The 20532-nt window shown below is 45.7% G+C and overlaps 1 protein-coding gene across 3 annotated transcripts in view; it reads right to left on the bottom strand.

The window, feature by feature from the left end:
• FAM174B (family with sequence similarity 174 member B) overlaps positions 1-20532 on the bottom strand; it is a 43495-nt gene that overhangs the window by 12337 nt on the left and 10626 nt on the right. For all 3 annotated transcript variants that reach the window (XR_496834.3, XR_496832.3, XM_007990487.3), the window contains exon 2: positions 378-509. Coding sequence is in view for 1 of the 3 variants with exons in the window: in XM_007990487.3 (XP_007988678.3) it covers positions 378-509 (132 nt within the window). In the remaining 2 variants the exon portion in view is untranslated. The remainder of the gene's footprint in view (positions 1-377; positions 510-20532) is intronic.

Here is a 20532-nt window from a genome sequence, read left to right as displayed (position 1 = left end):
AGTGCATAAGTCTCAAAAGATCTGATGGTTTTATAAGGGGGAATTCCCCTTCACAAGCTCTCTTGCCTGCCATCATCCATGTAAGATGTGACTTTGCTACTCCTTGCCTTCCACCATGATTGTGAGGCCTCTGCAGCCATGTGGAAATGTGAGTCAATTAAGTTTCTCCTTATAAATTACCTAGTCCCAGGTATGTCTTTATTAGCAGCACGAAAATGGACTAATACAAGATCGGAGCACATCTCTCCATGTGCAGAACACCCCAGGGCCCAACACTTAACCAAAAAATAAGAACACATGAACATCATGCCTGACCTTGAGGTCCCACCAACCCACTGCCCCAAGCCCAGGAGGAAGCCTCTGTCTCCACCCTGTACCTGTATTTGATATCGAATACTGTGGAGTCCTCATCCTCATCATCCTCTTCATTTAGTGGCGCCATTTCCACTCGCTCAGCTGGAGTGGTGATGATATCATACTTGCGGGTCTTCTTTAACCTCTTTCCTGACCTGCAGGAGAAGCAGCACATTCATGAGAACACAGCTGGGAGAGAAAGAGTCATTGGGCCCAAGCCCCAGAGGACCTGACAGCAACTTAGCAGCTGGTGTTAAGTCAGGTTTCCTTCCTCTGTCTGAGAGCATGAGGATCTGACAGAAGGCAAACCATGCTGCTGCCTTCAGCCTGGCTGCTGAGACCACTCCCAGCAGATTCGGTGAACGCCCTGCTAACCCACTTATGATCATGGGACCTCAAGTGAGTGACTGGCCTTGCTAACCCTTAAAGCAGAGGTCCCTGGCCTGAGCACTAAAAACTCAGTAAGCAAGATAAAGAATACACAAATGCTATATATATATATATATATATATATATATATATATATATATATTTTTTTTTTTTTTTTTTTTTTTTTTGAGACGGAGTCTTACTCTGTCTCCCAGGCTTGAGTGCAGTGGCGCGATATCGGCTCACTGCAAGTTCCGCCTCTCCCAGGTTCACGCCATTCTCCTGCCTCAGCGTCCCGAGTCCCAGGCACCCGCCACCACACCCAGCTAATTTTTTTTTTTTTATTTTTCATAGAGAAGGAGTTTCGCTGTGTTAGCCAGGATGGTCTCCATCTCCTGACCTCGTGATCCACCCACCTCACCCTCCCAAAGTGCTAGGATTACAGGCGTGAGCCACGGCGCCCAGCCACAAACGCAGTATTTTAAGAAGGCAAAATTCATGCTTTTAGAAAAAACCCCAAAGATCAAGATGTCCAATGAGGACCAGGTTTGTCACAGCCTGATGCTTGAGGGTGCCGCCCTACAGGCCAGTCAGGGGAGAGCTCAGTCAGAAACGGGCTGCTCTGTGCTTGTGTGATCAGGGGCAAGTCAGTTCACCTCCCTGAGCTTCCTTCCCTCACAAACCACATTGGATAGGAAAAGTCTTCCTCACAGGTGAGGGAGAACTGCATGAGATGATGCAGTTATGCCTGCACACAGCAGGCTCCTGGCAAAATCACTATTAGGGATGATAAAGAGCAGTTAAATACGCCACATCGTTTCTCCTAGGTCAAGGGCTTGTGACAATGAGTCAATTTTGTTTCCATCATGAGGATTCATGAGGAAAATGGTTACAACACTACAGTGTTCTGGTTTTGTTTCCTTGTTTTGTTTTGTGTTTTAAAGACAGGCTCTCAGCTGGGTGTGGTGGCTCACACCTGTAATCCTAGGTGTGGGAGGATTACAGGCAGGCAGATCACGAGGTCAGGAGATTGAGACCATCCTGGCTAATATGGTGAAACCCCGTCTCTACTAAAAATACAAAAATTAGCTGGTCATGGTGGCAAGCGCCTGCAGTCCCAGCTACTCAGGAGGCAAGGCAGGAGAATCGCTTAAGCTGGGAGGCAGAGGCTGCAGTGAGCTGAGATCGCACCACTGCACTGCAGCCGGCGACAGAATGAGACTCCGTCTCAAAATAAAATAAAATAAAATAAAATATATAAAATAAAATAAAATAAAATGACAGGGTCGTATTCTATCACCTAGGCTGGAGTGCAGTAGTGCACTCAACCTCCCAGGCTTAAGCAATCCTTTCACCTCAGCTTCCTGAGAAGCTGGGACCACAGGCACATGCCTCCAAACCTGGCTGGATTTTTTTCTATCTGTAGTAGAAATGAGGTCTTGTTATGTTGCCCAGGCTGGTCTTGAACTCCTGAACTCAAGTGATCCTCCCGCCTCAGCCTCTCAGAGTGCTGGGATGACAGGCATGGGCTACCAGGCCAGACCTAACACTATGTTTTTACCTTTAGGATGGTAGAGAGTCACCGTGGGCTGCAGGGAAAGCACTGACAAAAGCCACTTCAGCCTCTAGCCTAAGACTCTCTGCACAAAGGCTGCGATATGTATCAGAACATGGCTAGAAGGTCTAGGATGCCACTGGGAATAACACTATTAGTGTGATGACTAACGTTCTTTGTGTTTGTTCCTCCACTCTCTTGAACTTTTTCCTAATTGCTTTGTATTCACTGATGTCCCTCCTTTTTCAGAATATTTAATACTGTCTATGAGAAACCAGCCAACCCAGAAAGTCATAAACAGGGCACTGAAGAATCAGGTTCCCTACACATTCTTCTTGCTGACTGTAAGCTATTCCTGAGTGGAGACCACATGAAAGACGCATGCGAGATCTCTTGTCTTCGGCACAGAGAAACTCTCCAGTAAGTTGGCAAAATGAATGAAAACAGAACTTCACTTTCAGGCTTTCTAAAAATTTCTTAGCAACAGCAACTTGGTCTTGTCTTAACTGATAGGATTTACCAAAAACATGGTTTACCAAAGTGTCACATCATGTCTCTGGCATAAAGCAACCTACACAACCCATAGCACCCACTTCTCATGTTTCCTTGCGTAAAGAAAAGGAGTAGGATTTTGGAAGGGGGAAAAATCAGCTGTAAAGTCTGATGACACCCAAGCCTCATCACACAGCATTTTTCCTCTCTGCTTTCATCACAGGTGCATACACACACACACACACGCACGCACGCGCACAGGCATGGGTGTGAATCTACCTGGATTCTGAACACAGGATAAAGCATTGTGCAAATACCAAGCCTGGTGGTAAGAGGATAAACCAAAGGGGCATACAGCCAGTCACCTTGCCAATAGCCTTGGGACAACAGTATTTAGGAAGCAAGCTTTGTGTGGGACTTAAATGCTAACTTTATAAACAGTTGGATTCACATTCTCTCCCCCAAGAGATTCTTCTCTCCACCTCCCTCCAAAGGAGTAAAATAAATCTCTGCATTCTGCTCTGGATGACTTATGATCCTGGACCAATTCCATCTCAACACTGGAAGGGGGAAATTTAAGCCCAGAAGTGGATCCAAATGCCACAAGCAATCCAAGACAAAACCACAAGAAAAACCACCCATCCTCAAACCTCTGAGTCTAGGGTCAAACTCCTGATCTACACGCCTTTCTCGGGAAGACAGCCCTAAATCTCTGTCCGGACAAGCTGTGGCTATCTGGCAGGAAAGCTTGGCTTCTGCAAAGGGGCAAGGCTGGACTGTCCATTTCTGACACGCAGCTGAACAAGCACCTGGAACAGTAGAAAAGGAAATGTCCTGCAAACCCAAGGACATGAGAAAGTCCCCTGTGGACCTTCAAAAGGACACACCCAGATGGCTTCAGGCTGAGGAGTCATAGTCATGTTTGTGACTCTTTTTCAGGCATCGCAAAGCCCAGAAAATGCAAAATTGGATTCGCAAACCTCATTGTATACTTGGAACTTGATGCCTCATGTAGTCATTGGCCCTGGGGCAGGACTGATGGCTGACCCTGGGAGAAGGCTCTGGAGACTCTGACTTCAGCCCTGGCCCTGCCTTGTGGGAGTGAATCCCCGGAACCTATAAAACCACCTTCCTTCTCTATAATCTTATTGTTCACGTATAGAGTCTTACAATAAGAAAATTAGCCTGCTGAGCTAAAATAAGGCCCTTGAACACCAACCCATGGGAGAAGGAAGAAAACTACACTAGCATCTAGAACACTGTGGCCCATGATGCTTTAATGCCAGCCTCTGAGCCAAGCAACCCCAGAAAATAAAAAATCCCAAGATTATATACCAAAGGTGTGATGGCTAATGCTTTATGACAACTTGAGTGGGCCACAGGGTGCACAGACGTTTGGTCACACTGTCTGCGAGGATGGCCCTAGATGAGATTAACAGTGGAAGCAACGGGCTCTGAGTACAGCAGATGGCCCTCCCTAATGTGCATGGGCCCCATCCACGCAGTTGAAGGCTTGAATAGAATAAAAAAACAGAGCCTTCCCTCAGGGAGTAGGAGAACTCCTCCTGTCTAACTGCCTTCCAACTCGGACATCAGTTTTTCCTGCCTTGGGACACAAACTGAAACATCGGCTCTTTGTGATTCTGCAGCTTGTCTGCATTTAGGCTGGACCTTATACCACCAGCCCTCCTGGGTCTCCAGCTTACAGATGGCAGATCCTGGGACCTGTCAGCCTCCATAATCACATCAGTTGATTCCTTACAATAAGCCTGTCTCTCTCTCTCTCTCTCTCTCTCTCTCTCTCTCTCTCTCTCTCTCTCTCTCTCTCTCCCCCCCCCCCCAGCTATCTCTCCACACACACAAACACACACACACACATACACACACACACACCCCCTATTGATTCTGTTTCCCTGAAGAATCCAAATACAAAAGGCAAGAGTCATGTATGCTTCAAATGCCAGTTTTGACATAATGAGCTGAAGAAATTACATTTCAAACAAACAACTCTCTGAAACACAACTCTCTTTACAAAAGAAGAGCAATTTCTGCTGTTTCCACTACTGGGTGTGTTAATAGGGATAAAACTGAGACTTCTGAGAAGTTTAAAGACATTGAGACACGTTCCCAGCTGAGGTGCACCAGCTGTGTTGACAAGGGTCTCTGTGGACGGTGGGCAGGAAACCTCACAGCATATAAATGGAGTTGGGGGTACAGGGACAGGGCAGTGGGAGTGGGGGTGAGAGAAATCTTCACATCTTTTTTTTTTTTTTTGAGACAGAGTCTCACTCTGTAGCACAGGCTGGAGTGCAGTGGCACAGTCTTGGCTAACTGCAACCTCCACCTCCGAGGTTCAAGCAATTCTCCCTGCCTCAGCCTCTGGAGCAGCTGGGATTACAGGCACCTGACACCATGCCCGGCTAATTTTTGGATTTTTAGTAGAGATGGGATTTCGCCATGTAGGCCAAACTGGTCTTAAACTCCTGACCTCAGGTGATCTGCTGCCTCGGCCTCCCAAAGTGCTTGGATTACAGGCATGAGCCACCATGCCCAGCACATTTCTCAAATTAAAAGAACTCTTCCTTTACTAACTGTGCACCAGTCAGAAGCTGGGAAATTTAGGAACAGAGCCAATCAGCATTTTCCACATACCTTGAGATCCACAAGCCTGTCTCGAACAGTGGGCTCACAGAACAGTGCAGTTCTGCCTCAGAGAGAGAGAACATGAGAAAATGGGAAAATAAAGTGCATTCGAAGCCTAAAAAACCTAATCAAGTCTGGCTCTTCTTCTCTAAGTGTAGATTCTCTAACATGTCTTTTTAAATAATAGTCCATAAGGCTGGACACAGTGGCTCACGCCTGTAGTCCCTGCTACTTGGGAGGCTGAGGCAGGAGAATCACTTGAACCCAGTAGATGGAGGTTGCAGCAAGCCGAGATCTCGCCACCACACTCCAGCCTGGGTGACAGAGTGAGAGCCTGATTCAAAATAAAAATAATAGTCCCTAAAAGTTGAATTTTTCCTGGGTGCCAGCTAAGCAATTTAAATTTGTGATCAAATGCAAAACATCTAAAGCACCCTGCAAGGCACGTGCTGCTGGTATCCCTGTCTTACAACTGAGGAGACTGAGGCTCAGTGAAGCCGACTTACCCATAGCCATGTAGCTAATTAGTGGCAGAGCCAGGGTTTGAAGCAGGCAGTCCAGGGACCAGAAGACTTGCAGGGGGGCCTCCTTCCCACGTGGGAGAGTGAAAGTGCCACACAACTACCCACGGTCTGAAATGTGCCGCGGAGATAGGCTGCATGGGGCTTGAGAGCATAGACTATGGGAGCAACTCAGGAAAATCACAGGGCATAGTGAGCACATATGACCCTTTAGAGGGCCAGGGGGTGCTCCAGCTCAGACCTCCCCAACAGGTCGCCTTGAGCCATCCCTGGCATGCCCTGCTTTGTCACTCCCACTCACTCCCATACAAGAGCCCCACTCCACGTGACACCAGACTTCGCAGCCACTTGACTTCAGCACTAAAAAACTCTTTGCCCTCCCTCATCACACTTTCTGGAACATGTCACTTTGCGCAGCTCACATTTTCATATTCCACACTGATCTGGACACACTTCTAATAAACCCTTTCTACACTGTGACTCCCGCAGGAGGTGTGCTGGTTTGCAGCCAGCCCACAACCACTTCCTCCCTCCTTTTGGCATCTATATCCTCTGTGCCCTGGGTGAAGCCCCCTCCCACATGGGCCTGGCCACACCGTCAGTTCCAGGAGTGGATGTGAGCCTGGAGCCTGAGCCAATCCAGGTATTGCCATCCCCAGGCCATGGCAATGGCCGGGGAGCAGGGCAGTGGGGAGGGGAAGGCACGACCAACCCGAGCCAATGACCCTCTGCTGTGAAGGCTGGAACAGGGGAGGTGGGTGCCCCTCCCACTAGCCTTGAGGCCCAGATGACACAAGCCATCATGCCACCATCTAGAAACAGAAAATAAAGGCAATATGGTGGAGGGCAGATTGGAAAGAGAGAGACCAAGTCCTAAATTGACTACTAAGCCAGCTCTCCTTAAAAACTACAAACTCTCTTTTTCACCAAAGCCAGCTGGGGCCGGGTTTTCTGTCACACATAACCTAGCAAACCTTAACTGCCTCGAGGTCTCAGGGAAGGCACTGCATGAAGGGAAACCACCACTGTAATCACAACACCTTCTTGGGGCTTTTTCCATATTTTAATAGTTAGCCTTCCACATGTAAGTATAATTTTCCTATATACTCAAGCCTGTTTAAACCCCAGGACTCTGCCCCTTATAGAAACAACGAACCATACACACAAGAGCAGAGTGAATTTTTTGCTTAGGGCTACCTATGAGTAGGCTTTCAATGAGGACAAACATCCGGCAACTGCGCCTCCCAGAACTGCCGTGAGCCTGAGGCGAAGGCAAAGACTACATGGCTGTGATGAAGCTGAAGTCCCCTGGGTCCCTTTTCGGGCAGTGGGCCAACCGTGGGAACAGGACCCTCATCTTACCCAGAGACACACGCAGCTCAAGGACAAAGCGCCTGGTTCTAGAAAGAGCCCAGGTTTGCAATCAGACTTGGGTTTGCAGCCTGGTGCCCCCACGTCCAGAGCCTGTCCCCTCAGCTGTGTACTGGGTGGTGTTGGGGGCCAGTGAGACAGTAGCCTACGAGGGCAGCCCAGCTAGCACTCCCCATCGAAAAAGGAACTTTGGAAAATAAAGAAGTGAAAAGGCACTGCTGGCCCATCTTCCACAGCGGGAATCTTTCTTTTCTGAGATAGGCTATTATTAACCAGGAGGCTTCAACCTGGTTGAGACGTAAACTGGTCGTTTTATTAATAAATAAATGTCCATACTGTCTTCATAGGAACAGGCAAGGCCAGATAATTTCTAGAAGAGATAAAGCACCGTTCCATCCAAACCAAAACTCATTTCTAACAAGAGAGAGGAGAGGTTCAAAATTACTTTTGTCTGAAATATAATCCTGAAGCCAGAGGGTTTGTTTACTCAACGGACTGTTCACCAGCTGCTCAGAAACAGGTTTCGTGTGAGTGCTCATACATCCCACTTATACAAACAAGGAGGCCGAGGGAGGACACCAGCCCCCAGCAGGCCACAGGGGGGAGGCCTTCCTTCCTCGCCCTTCCCCACAAAGAAAACAAAACAGGACTAAACCCTTTAGACTCAATTCAGTTTTGAGTGTGACAGTCAGAGCCACCGACTCAAAGTGCAGAGACTGAGGTTCAGCGCTCAGCCCTGCAATTCCCTTGCTGGTGTGCTTCTGAGCAAGCCTCTTATCGTGAACCCGAATTTCTTCATCCATTTCTACTTCCTAGCAGGTGTGGTCCAGATTCTGATGACAGAGCCTCTAACACCTCTCGTTCTACTTACTCCAAGGGGCCACAGGCTTTCTCACTTCTCCTGAGGCCATTCCAGGACATCCCAACCAGGCTGGGTTTTCTCCTTCTTCTGAATCCTGCAGCCCCTCTGCATAGGCACATCCCTGCCACTGGGCACCATCTACACATGACCTCCAGGCACGCGGGCCCCTCCTGCATCATCCACAGCACTGTGGATGTACCAGCAGGCACTGCGAGACGGCAACCCTGAGTGCCAGGTAATGCACGTGTGATCTCATCACAGCCTCCAGCCAGTGAGGCAAGGAGGGCTCCTGTTATCAAAGCAAGGAAACCAAGGCCAGAAGGCCCTGAGTGACCTGCCCCAGGAAGCAAGCAGGGCTCAAATCCAGGTCCATCACATTCCACAACATGAGCCCTTCGCACTCCAGCAAGAGGATAGGAACTCACCTCGGACCTCTGGATGTGCCCCAACCCTACGACTCAGCACTCAACAGACACTTCTCAGGACCCAGAGGTGCCCCTGCAAGTTCTTTTGGTTGCCAGCCAGCTCCTGTGATGACCAAAAGCAACCAAAACAAGCTTGTGTCAACAGAAGGAGGGCACGCTGTGCCTCTGACTAGGAAGTTTCAGTCTCATGAAGATTTCAAGCCATCTAAATTAATCTGCAAGCTTAGTGAAATGCAGTAAGATACCAACCAATTTCTGCTAAGGATCTATATGAGCTGATTCCAAAATTCATGGGGATGGGAGAGGCAGCAAGAATGGAATAGCCAGGAAAATTCTGTAAAGGAGTTAGATAGTAAAACATGCTGTAAAACTATAATAACTGAACACAGCATGATATGGTTTGAAACTGTGTCCCCAACCAAATCTCATGTTGAACTGTAATCCCCAGTGCTGGAGGTGGGGCCTGGTGGAAGGTGACTGGATCATGGGGGTGGGCCTTCATTAATGGTTTAGCACCATTCTCTTCCTTTTGTTCTTATGATAGTGAGTGAGTGAGTGCCTGAGAGATCTGGTGGTTTAAAAGTGGGTGATACCTCCCACCTTGCTCTTTGTCTTGCTCCTGCTCCTACCATGTGAGTGTCTACACCCCCTTTGCCTTCCACCATGATTGGAAGCTTCCTGAGGCCTCCCCAGAAGCAGAAGCTGCCATGCTTCCTGTACAGCATGCAGAACCATTAGACAATTAAAACTCTTTTATTTATAAATTACCCAGTCTCAGGTATTTCTTTATAGAAGTGCAAGAACAGATTAATACACAGTGGCTTCCCACATTAACAATCAGATGCTATAGCAGAATAGGAAGTCCAGAAATACACCAAAATACACACTGGAAACTAGTATAGGATAAAGATGGCATTTCAAATGAGTGAGAAAAAGGTAACTCATTAAATATTTTGTTGATAACCACCTATATCTCATGCTTTATATCAGAATAAATCAGATGGATCAGACTTAAATGTAGAAAATAACACCATAAAAGTACTAGAAGAAAATATAGAACTCCAAAATCCGTTTTTTAAAAAGGATGATAAATGTTAACACATAAAAATGTCTTATAGTCAAGGCAAATAGGCTGGGAGCAGTGGCTCACACTTGTAATCCCAGCACTTTGGGAGGCCAAGGTGGGCAGATCACCTGAGGTCAGGAGTTCGAGACCAGCCCAGCTAATATGGTGAAACCCCATCTCTACTAAAAATACAAAAATTAGCCGGGCATGGTGGTGGGCGCCTGTAATCCCAGCTACTTCGGAGGCTGAGGCAAGAGAATTGCTTGAGCACAGGAGGCAGAGGTTGCAGTAAGTAGAGATTGCGCCACTGCACACCAGCCTGGGTGACAGAGTGAGACTCTATCTCAAACAAACAAACAAACAAAAGTCAAAGTAAATGATATACTGGGAGAACTATTTCCAACTCATTACAAATTTTGGTTTTTGTTTTTTGGTTTTTGGTGGGGTTTTTTTTGTGCTTTTTTTTTAAGACAGAGTCTCACTCTGTTACCCAGGCAGGAGTACAGTGGCACAATTTTGGCTCACTGTAACCTCTGCCTCCAAGCTTAAAGTGATTCTCCTGCCTCAGCCTCCGAAGTAGCTGGGATTACAGGCACGCACCATCACACTCAGCTAAGTTTTGTATTTTTAGTAGAGATGGGGTTTCACCATGTTGGCCAGGCTGATTTTAACTCCAGACCTCAAGTGATCCACCCACCTCAGCCTCCCAAAGCGCTGGGATTACAGGCATGAGCCACGGCACCTAGCTAACTCATTATAAATGTTTTAAAATTTAATCTCCTTAATATATATATAGTCCCTACAAACCAACAAAAAAGATCAATAATCTAATTGAAAAATTGGTAAAGAACATAACAAAGGCAGTTCACACACACACAGAAACACACACAAACCCAAATGGCTCCGCATTCTTAACTATGAAAAAATGTCCAATCTCACTTTCAATAAGAGAAATGTAATTTTGATCTTCACACAGATTCAGTTTTTCACCTATTAATTTAGCAAAAATAGAACTGTCTGAAAACACAGTCGGCAAGGATATAGAGAAACACTCTCTCATTACCTGTTTGTGGACATGTAAATTGTTACAACACATACAGAGAGCAGTGTGACAATATCCATCAGTTACAAAAGGTATAGCCCTTAACCAGTAATTCCATTTCTATGAATTTGTCCTATGTGGTGGGAAGTCAGGGACGCTGAACAGAGGGACGGCTGAAGCCATGGCAGAAGAACATAAATTGTGAAGATTTCACGGACATTTATTAGTTCACCAAATTAATACTTTTATAATTTCTTATGCCTGTCTTTACTGCAATCTCTGAACATAAATTGTGAAGATTTCATGGACACTTATCACTTCCCCAATCAATCCCCTTGTGATTTCCTATGTCTGTCTTTACTTTAATCTCTTAATCCCATCATCTTCGTAAGCTGAGGAGGATGTATGCTGCCTCAGGACCCTGTGATGATTGCGTTAACTACACAAAATTGTTTGTAGAGCATGTGTGTTTGAACAATATGAAATCTGGGCACCTTGAAAAAAGAACAGGATAACAGCAATGTTCAGGGAACAAGGGAGATAACCTTAAACTTTAACTGCCGGTGAGCCGGGTGGCACAGAGCCATATTTCTCTTCTTTCAAAAGCAAATAGGAGACCTATCACTGAATTCTTTTCCTCAGCAAGCGACATCCCTGAGAAACAGAATGCGTCCCTAAGGGGAGGCCTCTGAAATGGCCACTTTCGGGGGTGGCTGTCTTTTATGGTCGAAGCCAAAGGGATGAAATAAGCCCCAGTCTCCTATAGCACTCCCAGGCTTATTAGGACGAGGAAATTCCCGCCTAATAAATTTTGGTCAGACTGGTTGTCTGCTCTCAAACCCTGTCTCCTGATAAGATGTAATCAAAGACAGTGCGTGCCCAAAACTTTATCAGCAATTTTAATTTTGCCCTGTCCTGTGATCCTGTGATCTCACCCTGCCTCCATTTGCTTTGTGATATTTTATTACCTTGCGAAGCATGTGATCTCTGTGACCCACACCCTATTCATACACTCCCTCCCCTTTTGAAAATCGCTAATGAAAATGTGCTGGTTTTATGGCTCAGGTTGCATCACGGAACCTGCTGACTTGTGATGTCTCCCCCGGACACCCAGCTTTAAAATCTCTTTTTTGTACTCTTTCCCTTTATTTCTCAGACCAGCTAATGCTTAGGGAAATAGAAAAGAACCCATGTTGAATATCGGGGGTGGGGTTTCCCCCAATAGTCCTACAGGTATGTTTCCACATGTGTGAAATGACACCTACATGTCCATTAACAGGAGATTGATTAAACAAATTATGTTACATCCATATAATGAACACTAGAGATTGATTAAACAAATTATGTTACATCCATATAATGAACACTAAGCACCTATATAAACGAATGAAGAGTTTTTTATAGCCTAACAAGGAATAACCATCCAGACACACAAGATATTTTTATAAAGCAAGATGACAAGCATAGTGTATATACAAGAGATAGAAAAGATATCCACATGCAAAAGAATAAAGTTGGAACCCTATAAATCATGTAAAAAAATTAACTCACACCATATACAAAAATTACCTCAAAATGGAGCTTCCATATAAGTGTGTAAGACTTATATGTAAGAGCTAAATTTATAGAAAAAAATAGCATAAACCTTTGTGACACTGGATTAGACAATGGCTTATTAAATATGACACCAGAAGCAAAACCAACAAAAGAAAAACTACATAAATTGGACTCATCAAAATTTAAAACTTTTGTGCTTCAAAAGATATAATCAAGAAAGTGAAAAGACACCCCCATAGAATGGGAGGAATCACTTGCAAACTATACATCTGATCGAAGTATTTGTATGTAGAATATACAAAGAACTCTTACCTATCAATAATAAAAAGACAAATAACCCAATGTAAAATGGACAAAAGACCTGAATAGACAGTTCTTGAAAGAAGATTTACAAGTGCACAATACACAAATGCAAACAAGGTCAACATCACTAGCCGTCAGTGTATTGTAAATTAAACCCACAACAAGATGCCACTTCACACCCCCTAGGATGGCTATAAGCAAAAAGACAGACAATAACAAATGTTGGTGAGGATATAAGAAATCATAACCCTCATACACTTCTAGTGAGATGTAAACTAGTACAGCAATTTGGAAAACCATTTGGCAGTTTGTCAAAAGGTTAAACATGGAGTTATCACATGACCCAGAAATTCCACTCCTAGGTATATTCCCAAGAGCCATCAAAATATATGTCCACACAAAAACTCATACACTTGTTCAGAGCAGCATTATTCATAATAGCCCCAAAAAGGAAACAACTTAAATATCTGATATGGTTTGGCTGTGTCCCCACCCAAAGCTCATCTTGAATTATAGTTCCCATAATCCCCATGTGTTGTGAGAGGGACCTTGTGGGAGGTGATTAGATTATGGGGGTAGTTCCCCCATGCTGTTCCCATGATAGTGAGTTCGCATGAGATTTGATGGTTTTATAAGGGGATTTTCCCCACTCCGCTCTGCATTTCTCTCTCCTGCCACCATGAGAGGACATGTTTGCTTCCCCTTCTGCCATGATTATAAGTTTCCTGAGGCCTCCCCTACCATGCAGAACTGTGAGGCAATCAAACCTCTTTCCTTCTTAAATTACCCAGTCTCAGGCAGTTCTTTATAGCAGCCCCTGAGAACAGGCTAGTACAATATCTATCTATTGATGGATGGGTAAATAAAAGGTGGTATACCCATTTGATGGAACACTATATGGCAATAAAAAGAAATGATACATGCTACACATAGATGAACCCTGAAAACATTATACTAAATAAAACAAGCTATTCACAAAAGACTACACATTGTATGGCCCCATGTATATGAAAGACCAGAATAGGGAAATCTATACACATAAAGAAAATTCAGAGATGCATAGGGATTAACTACTATGGATTCATGGTTTCAGTCTGGAGTGATGAATGTATTCTAAAATTGATTTCAGTGATAGATGCATAACTTTGTAAATATACTAAAAACCACTGAGTTGGACACTTTATTTTTTTTAGAGAGATAGGGTCTGGCTATGTTGACCAGGCTGGTCCAAACTCCTGGCATCAAGCAATCCTCCCATCTTGGCCCCCAAAGTGCTAGGATTACAGGCATGAGCCACCATGCCTGGCTGGGTTGGACACTTTAAATGAGTGAATATGGTGTATAAGTTATATCTTACTAAAGTCATTATAAGAAATAGGGAAGGAATGTGTGTGTGTGTGTGTGTGTGTGTGTGTGTGTGTGTGTGTATGCATGTATATATTACATTCACTTGCTTCTACATTTATAAAATCTCCCTGGAAAGATTTGACAAGAAATTGACAACATAAAGTGAAGAAAATTGTGTGGCTAAAGAGTAGAATGCTTTTTGCTATATCCTCTTTTGTTCTTTGTGAATTTTGAACCATGTGAACATATGACCTATTTTAAAACCAAGTAAATAAATAAAATTCAATATAAATGATTAAAATAAATTTGAAATGGACTAAGTCTATGTCAGCTGCCCCTCTGGCAGGCGACCCTTTCCCCAGAGCCCACCCATGGCCACCTCCGTGTGGCTTTACCCAGCTCTACTGGTGACTTCAGAACCCAAACTCAGTGACTCAAACCTTTCCTCCACCTTGGCTGTTTCCACTGAAGTAGTTCTGTAGCCCAAGGACCAGCGTTCTGCCACAACTATATTACTTGTCAACAAACAGCAAATGTGAACTCTGACATTTGGAAAAAGCAATCAAGAAAATGAAAATGGATCGTGGGAGAGGAAGACTGAAGCACACAAGTGCTGCCAGTGTAGACAGGAGGACTAGCAGGCGACCCTGAGCCAGGCAGTCCCTCTGATGCTCTGAGGACACAGACCTGCCTCGCTTTTACCCTCTGAGCTCTACACTGCACCTCCTCCTCAGGACACAAGAAATAACAGAGCTTCCCTTAGAAAACCAGCTACACTTGAAGAAATGAAGAACATGACTCAGAACCCACTCTTCAGCCCTAGCCTCTGCCCCACCCTCTAAGGAAGCAGGTGTTGGAGGCCCCTGGACAATCAACAGGCTAGCCAGGGTCTTGCCACCATGGCCTGCCACCAAGACACATTCCCAATAACCAGCCTACCTCCCTTTCTGCCCTGGGCACAGCCCTCTGAGCTCCACCCGACACCTTCCACCTAGAGCATTTTTGACATGCCACTGAGAGGCAAACACCAGTGTGATAGAAATCTCATCTTATTCCACTGCAGGTGGGCCACTTCAGACAAATAATAAGTCACATGAGGCAGAAGTATTTTCCTATAGTGCAGCAAGAGCCTCCAGATCTCCAGCAGCCAAGCTCCAACACAATCCAGCTCTGGTAGATCCCTCCCCAACACAGAGGCTGGGGAGACCTTGGATGCACCCTCGCCTCACCCCTGTCCTGGGGCACCCCCTCCCACCACACTGTAGCCCCTCTGTTCCAGCACCCAGCACCCAGTCACCCAGTCAAGCACCATGGCTCAACATACCAGGTCGATAACTCAAATGCCCCAAGGCCTTGTAGACAAAAGAAACCAGAGCAGCAGGATTGCCAAGACCTAAACAAGGGAACAAACAACAGTGACAAGTGGTGGACAATGCTCTGTCTTCGAGTCAAAAAGGCACAAATAGCGGCACCCTGCCCAGCCTAGGTAGAGTGGCAGCCACCCAGTTCCTGTCCGGCTGCCCCTGGAACAGAGGTCTTGCACTTCCATGTATCCCCTTCTGTCAAAAGAAGCAGGAAATCTAGATTTTTATATAAAGGCTCCTAACTTATAAGTGTTCTCAACTATCTTAGTTTTTAAAACACCGTGCAGACCAAAAAACAAAACAAATGTCTGTGGGCCAGATTTTTCGGCCCCAGGCCATCAGTTTGCCATCTCTGACTTGGTTCCCTGACCATGGTTCATTAGGTCCTATGTGCCAAGCATGAGTGATATTTAGTAATCTGGCTCAAAATCAAGAGTCCAGAGAGATGTAATGATATGCACGTTCCACCAAATCCTTCTTTATCTCTGTTCACCAACAGTTCAACCATGACTAAGGAGTGTTGACCATTATTTATATAACCTAGCTGCTTCCTCTCCCTCCTGGGCACCATCCCATTGGGGTTAGTTAACCAAGTGTTAGCACTGTTGATTGACCCCAGGATGGGCATGCAGCACACTGCACAGACTGTGCCCCTGGGGGCTTATGCTTCATAGAGGATCATCCAGCATGGTCCAGACAAACCTGAAGAGCTCAATGACAAGTCTTCAGGTTTTCTTCATTACAGTAAAGTGTTTACCCTCCATCTGCTCCCCACCTTGTTTCTCTTTCCCTCTCTCAGTCCCTGAGGGACAGATCCAATGCTTACTCTTCCAAGACAAAAGCAGTACACATTAAATCCAGCAACAGCAAATGCCCCAAGACCTGTTCCTCCAGCTCTCGGGTGTGTTTGCAAAGGGTTGGTTCTGCTTTGTTTTTATATAAGGTGCCAGGGGAGGGAAGTGAGGTTTAAAGCAGAGAAGGTAGCCTCTAGGGGCAGCTCCATGGAGTCAAGGACAGTGGCAAGATGACTCAGAGGGGCCCTTGGTGGACCCAGGGGACCTGACCACCGCCTGGAAACTCTGAGGTCACAGTGCTTTGGGACACAAGTCATAAGGGGCCCTTTCAGTACCACTTATCCCTGCAGCCTGGGTAGGGGAGGCGTGGGAATGTCAGTCCTCACCACCTACTCCTTCTAGGCAGATGCTCCCACTGCCCCCTCCACCCAGCCCCAAGGCCCAGCTGCATGGCTAGAGTTTTCATGAGTAAGTTTCACCTGTGAGTCCTCTTCTTCCTCACCAAACCTATACCCTTCCCTTTCTGGCCACGTCCTTCACAATGCCCCCCTTCTCTGGGCCCTTCAGGATAGTCTAACACGTTCCTCTTTCTCCTCTTCATCCACTCAGGCCTCCAGTCCTCCCAAGTGGTCCTTCCAGCACCTTTCACAGGTCTCCCCAGCCATCCTGAACCCCCCACACCAGCCACGTAACTATTCATGCATTCTTGGTAAATCCTTGGTACAATCTAATCTGGACCAACATTTCTACAGAAGCCCTTTGATTACTTCACTCCTGTGTTCAAATCCTCCATTTGCTCCTCTCACCCACTACAAATCCCCAAATCCTCAGCTAGAATTGACTTCCAAAATCCAGCTGCGATGGGAAGGGTGAGCCAGACTCCTCCCCTTCCCCAGTTGCTCATCCTCGGGCAAGACACTTCACCACTTGAGCCTTGGTTTTCTCATCTGTGAAATGGGGATGATAAACCAAAATTAAAATTCTAAGCCCCCCAACCACCTGAATGAGCCCGTCCTCTCAGGAAGGCTATTGATGGCAATTTGGGATCTCGGCAGTGCCAAAGCTAACCTGAAAAACTAATTCAGGCCATGCTGGGAAGGGTAGGGGGCTGGACATGCCTGATTCTACCGTCCTCCCCTTTGGAATTATTGATAGACCCTTTAAGTCTGACAAGAAACATTTACAATCTATTTTCTACATAATAAATAATAAAACCTTGGTCTCCACAACCACTTATCTTAACCCACACATTTCTAAGTCTTTAGACAATAACTTAACTCTTTCAACCAATTGCCAATCAGAAAATCTTTGAATCCACTATGGCTTGGAAGCCATCCCCACTTCCAGTTGTCCTGCCTTTTCTGGACCAAACCAATGTACATCTTACGTGTATTTGATGTCTCATGTCTCCCTAATATGTATAAAACTAAGCTGTACCCCAACCACCTTGGGCACATGTTCTCAGGATCTCCTGAGGGCTGAGTCATGGGCCAGTGGCCACTCATATTTGGCTCAGAATAAATCTCTTTAAATATTTTACAGAGCTTGACTCTTTTTGTTGACAGGACTGACAGTGCACCACTCATAGGCATGAGGAAAACATATAAAATGCTTATTACAGAGTCCATTACACAGTAAGGGCTTAACAAATATTAGTTGCCATTATTGTCATCATCATCACATATTTCCAAGTGATCATTTTTCACAAACCCTACCCTTGGCAAAGCTTGCTTCACCCATCTGGTCCTGGAAGAACCTCTTCTTCCTCCCATCCTGCCAAGTCCTAATAGTCCTCCTCCCCCACCATGCCTTCCCAGACCATTCTGGTCCCTGATCAAAGCCACTGTACCCATCCTTTCTCAGTTTACCTAGCACTGCTTTTAATACATGGCTCCCCTGTGGGACTGGATGGCTCCTTATCTGCCAAGTAGAATCATTCAAGGCATAAGTCAAAAATAAAATTCTAAGCCCCCCAGCCAGTTGAACAGACCTGGCTGTTCAAACCTGAAAAACTAAATTCCAGGCCTAGACAAGAAAGAAGGTCAGAAATGCTGCATTATACCCCTCCCTTTTGGAGTTTAGGCACAAATGACCAGCATCAATAATGAAATAGAGATCATAAGACTGGCAAAACAAGGCTCTTTGTGGCAATAAGATACCAAATTCCAACCTGATTCTGTATAGCATCACATGACAGATAGCAGGCCCCGAAGGAAATGAAATTTCACCCAAAAATATCTGTGACATAGTTTGAAATGGCCCTGCAAAGCCATCTTTTATGGGGAAATTTTTGCATCTGTAGAGAATCTTCATTAATGCAGCTAGGCCTTTGGTGGATCTAACAGAGATTAACTAAAAGTCTGACACCTTTTAAGGTCTGAAAAGAGACATTTACCATCTATTCTCTCTGAAGCCTGCTACCTGGAGGCTTCATCTACATAACAAGAACCTTGGTCTCCACAACCCCCCTTATCTGAACTCAAGCATTTCTTTCTATTGACTTCAAGTCTTTAGACAAAGCTTAACTCTTTCAACCAACTGCCAATCAAAACCTCTCTGAATCTGCCTATGGCCTATAGGCTTATAGGCCCCACTTCAAGATGCCCTACCTTTCCCGGCTGAACCAAAGTAAACCGTCCATATACTGATTCATGTCTTTGCCTGTAGCTTCTATCTCCCTAAAATATATAAAGCCAGGCTGAAACCTGACCACCTCAGGCCCACGTTCTCAGGACCTCTTGATATTGTTCCCCAAGCCAATATGGTCACTCATATAGAGCTTGGGGTTGTTGTCAACAAAGGGCATTATCCTATCCCCTAGATTGAGCTGGATGGTCCTTGACCTCTGATGTGTCCCATGGCACCCCTATGTTCACAGTGAGTGCTAACTAAACACCCTGGGAAGAGCACTGTCTACTCAGCCATGTTTTCTCCTAGGTGCTGGGTTCAGTGTTGGGGAGACCTGGCTGGACAGGGCCAAACTCAGCCTACCACATCTTGGAGGCCCAGAAAGGGCCAAGTTGAGCATCCAAGCCCCTAGACTTAAGTCCTATTTTTCCTACAAACTCACTCAGTGGCCTCAAGCAACCCTCCCCACTCTGGGCCTCAGTTTTCTCATCGGTACAATGAGTGTAGGGCAGTAGGTGGAAGGAGCTCTGAATGCCCTGAGAGGCAGGGGTCTGGAAGGGCTCTGCCAGGTCTGCGAGAGCCCTGCCCAAGCACTTTGCCATGGCCCCTCCTCTGTGCCACACCTGCCCATGAGAAAGAGTTTCCTCCCCCCTGCACCCTCAGGAAAATAAATAGCAAGTCTAGATTCCTGGCAGATTGCCCTTAGATTAATTATAGTTTATTTTTTAAGTGAAACCATAATAACATGATCTTAAATTCACGGTCCCAGGATTTCCCTTTGCAAATGGTTAGACCCAAAACCTCAGCCATAAAACTAAAGTATTAACACAACCCATGAAGCCTTCTTTGCTTAAACCCAGGGCGTTTCCCTCTCTTGATACTCGCCCTACAGGATGCTCTACAGATACTGACATTAGAGTTCCCCTAATCCCCACTGCTTACCCCTAGATGTGCCTGGTGTCTCAAGAAGAACCTGCATTTGCAAAGACGCCCATACGCAAAGCCTACATGGTCATGAAAGTCTATGGGTAACGCCATATAAGTCAGAAGGCTCAGGCTTAAATTAAAGAGGGATTTTCTTCCCTTTCCAATTTGATAGAAGGAATCCACGTCAGGTGCCAGGTCCTCACAGGCCTGTTAATGGGGGCAGCCATGAGGCACCTCCTTCATCAGGGAATTGAGTAGTCAAGGAGGCTCACTTAGGCTAAGGAGTCAGCAATTTCATTTGAAAGAGCCTCAGAAACAGATGCACCTGCCTGATAATTGTGGTCATATGGCTGCATCCTCATTTATGGATAGAAGCAAGACCAAAAGGTTGGGTATAAATTACATCTGTTTTCAGAATCGTATTTTTCAACACAACAGGACACTTGGCTGCTTAAAGGAGAGCCAGAGACTTAGTTGACACACTCTCATTCTAAACATCCAATAGCCCTTTGGAAGCATGTACTCTAATTAATGATGAGAAACGGCGCCCAGAAAGGTTCAATAAACTGCCCATATCAGACAACCAGCAGGCCTTGAAGTTGAGATTCTCGGCATCTCTCAACCCTGGCACCCTTGAAATTCGGGGCTGGATAATTCTTTGGGTGGGGGTGGAGGTGCTGTTCTGTGTACTGTAGTATGTTTAGCAGCATCTTGGCCTCTACCCACTAGATGCCAGTAGTAAATTCTCCCTATCCCTACAGCCGCTCCCCACCCTGACAACCAAAAATATCTCCAGATATGACCAAATAACACCAGGGGGCAAAATCCTCCCCAGTTAAGAACCATTTGAGCGATCTTGTTCTCTCCCTATACCATGATGTTTTGGAGAATTGAATCAAGGGCTTGCTCTCT

The sequence above is a fragment of the Chlorocebus sabaeus genome, chromosome 29, assembly GCF_047675955.1.
Source record: "Chlorocebus sabaeus isolate Y175 chromosome 29, mChlSab1.0.hap1, whole genome shotgun sequence".
In the NCBI taxonomy this organism is placed as follows: Eukaryota; Metazoa; Chordata; class Mammalia; order Primates; family Cercopithecidae; genus Chlorocebus; species Chlorocebus sabaeus.
This window is presented reverse-complemented; position numbering and strand designations above follow the sequence as displayed.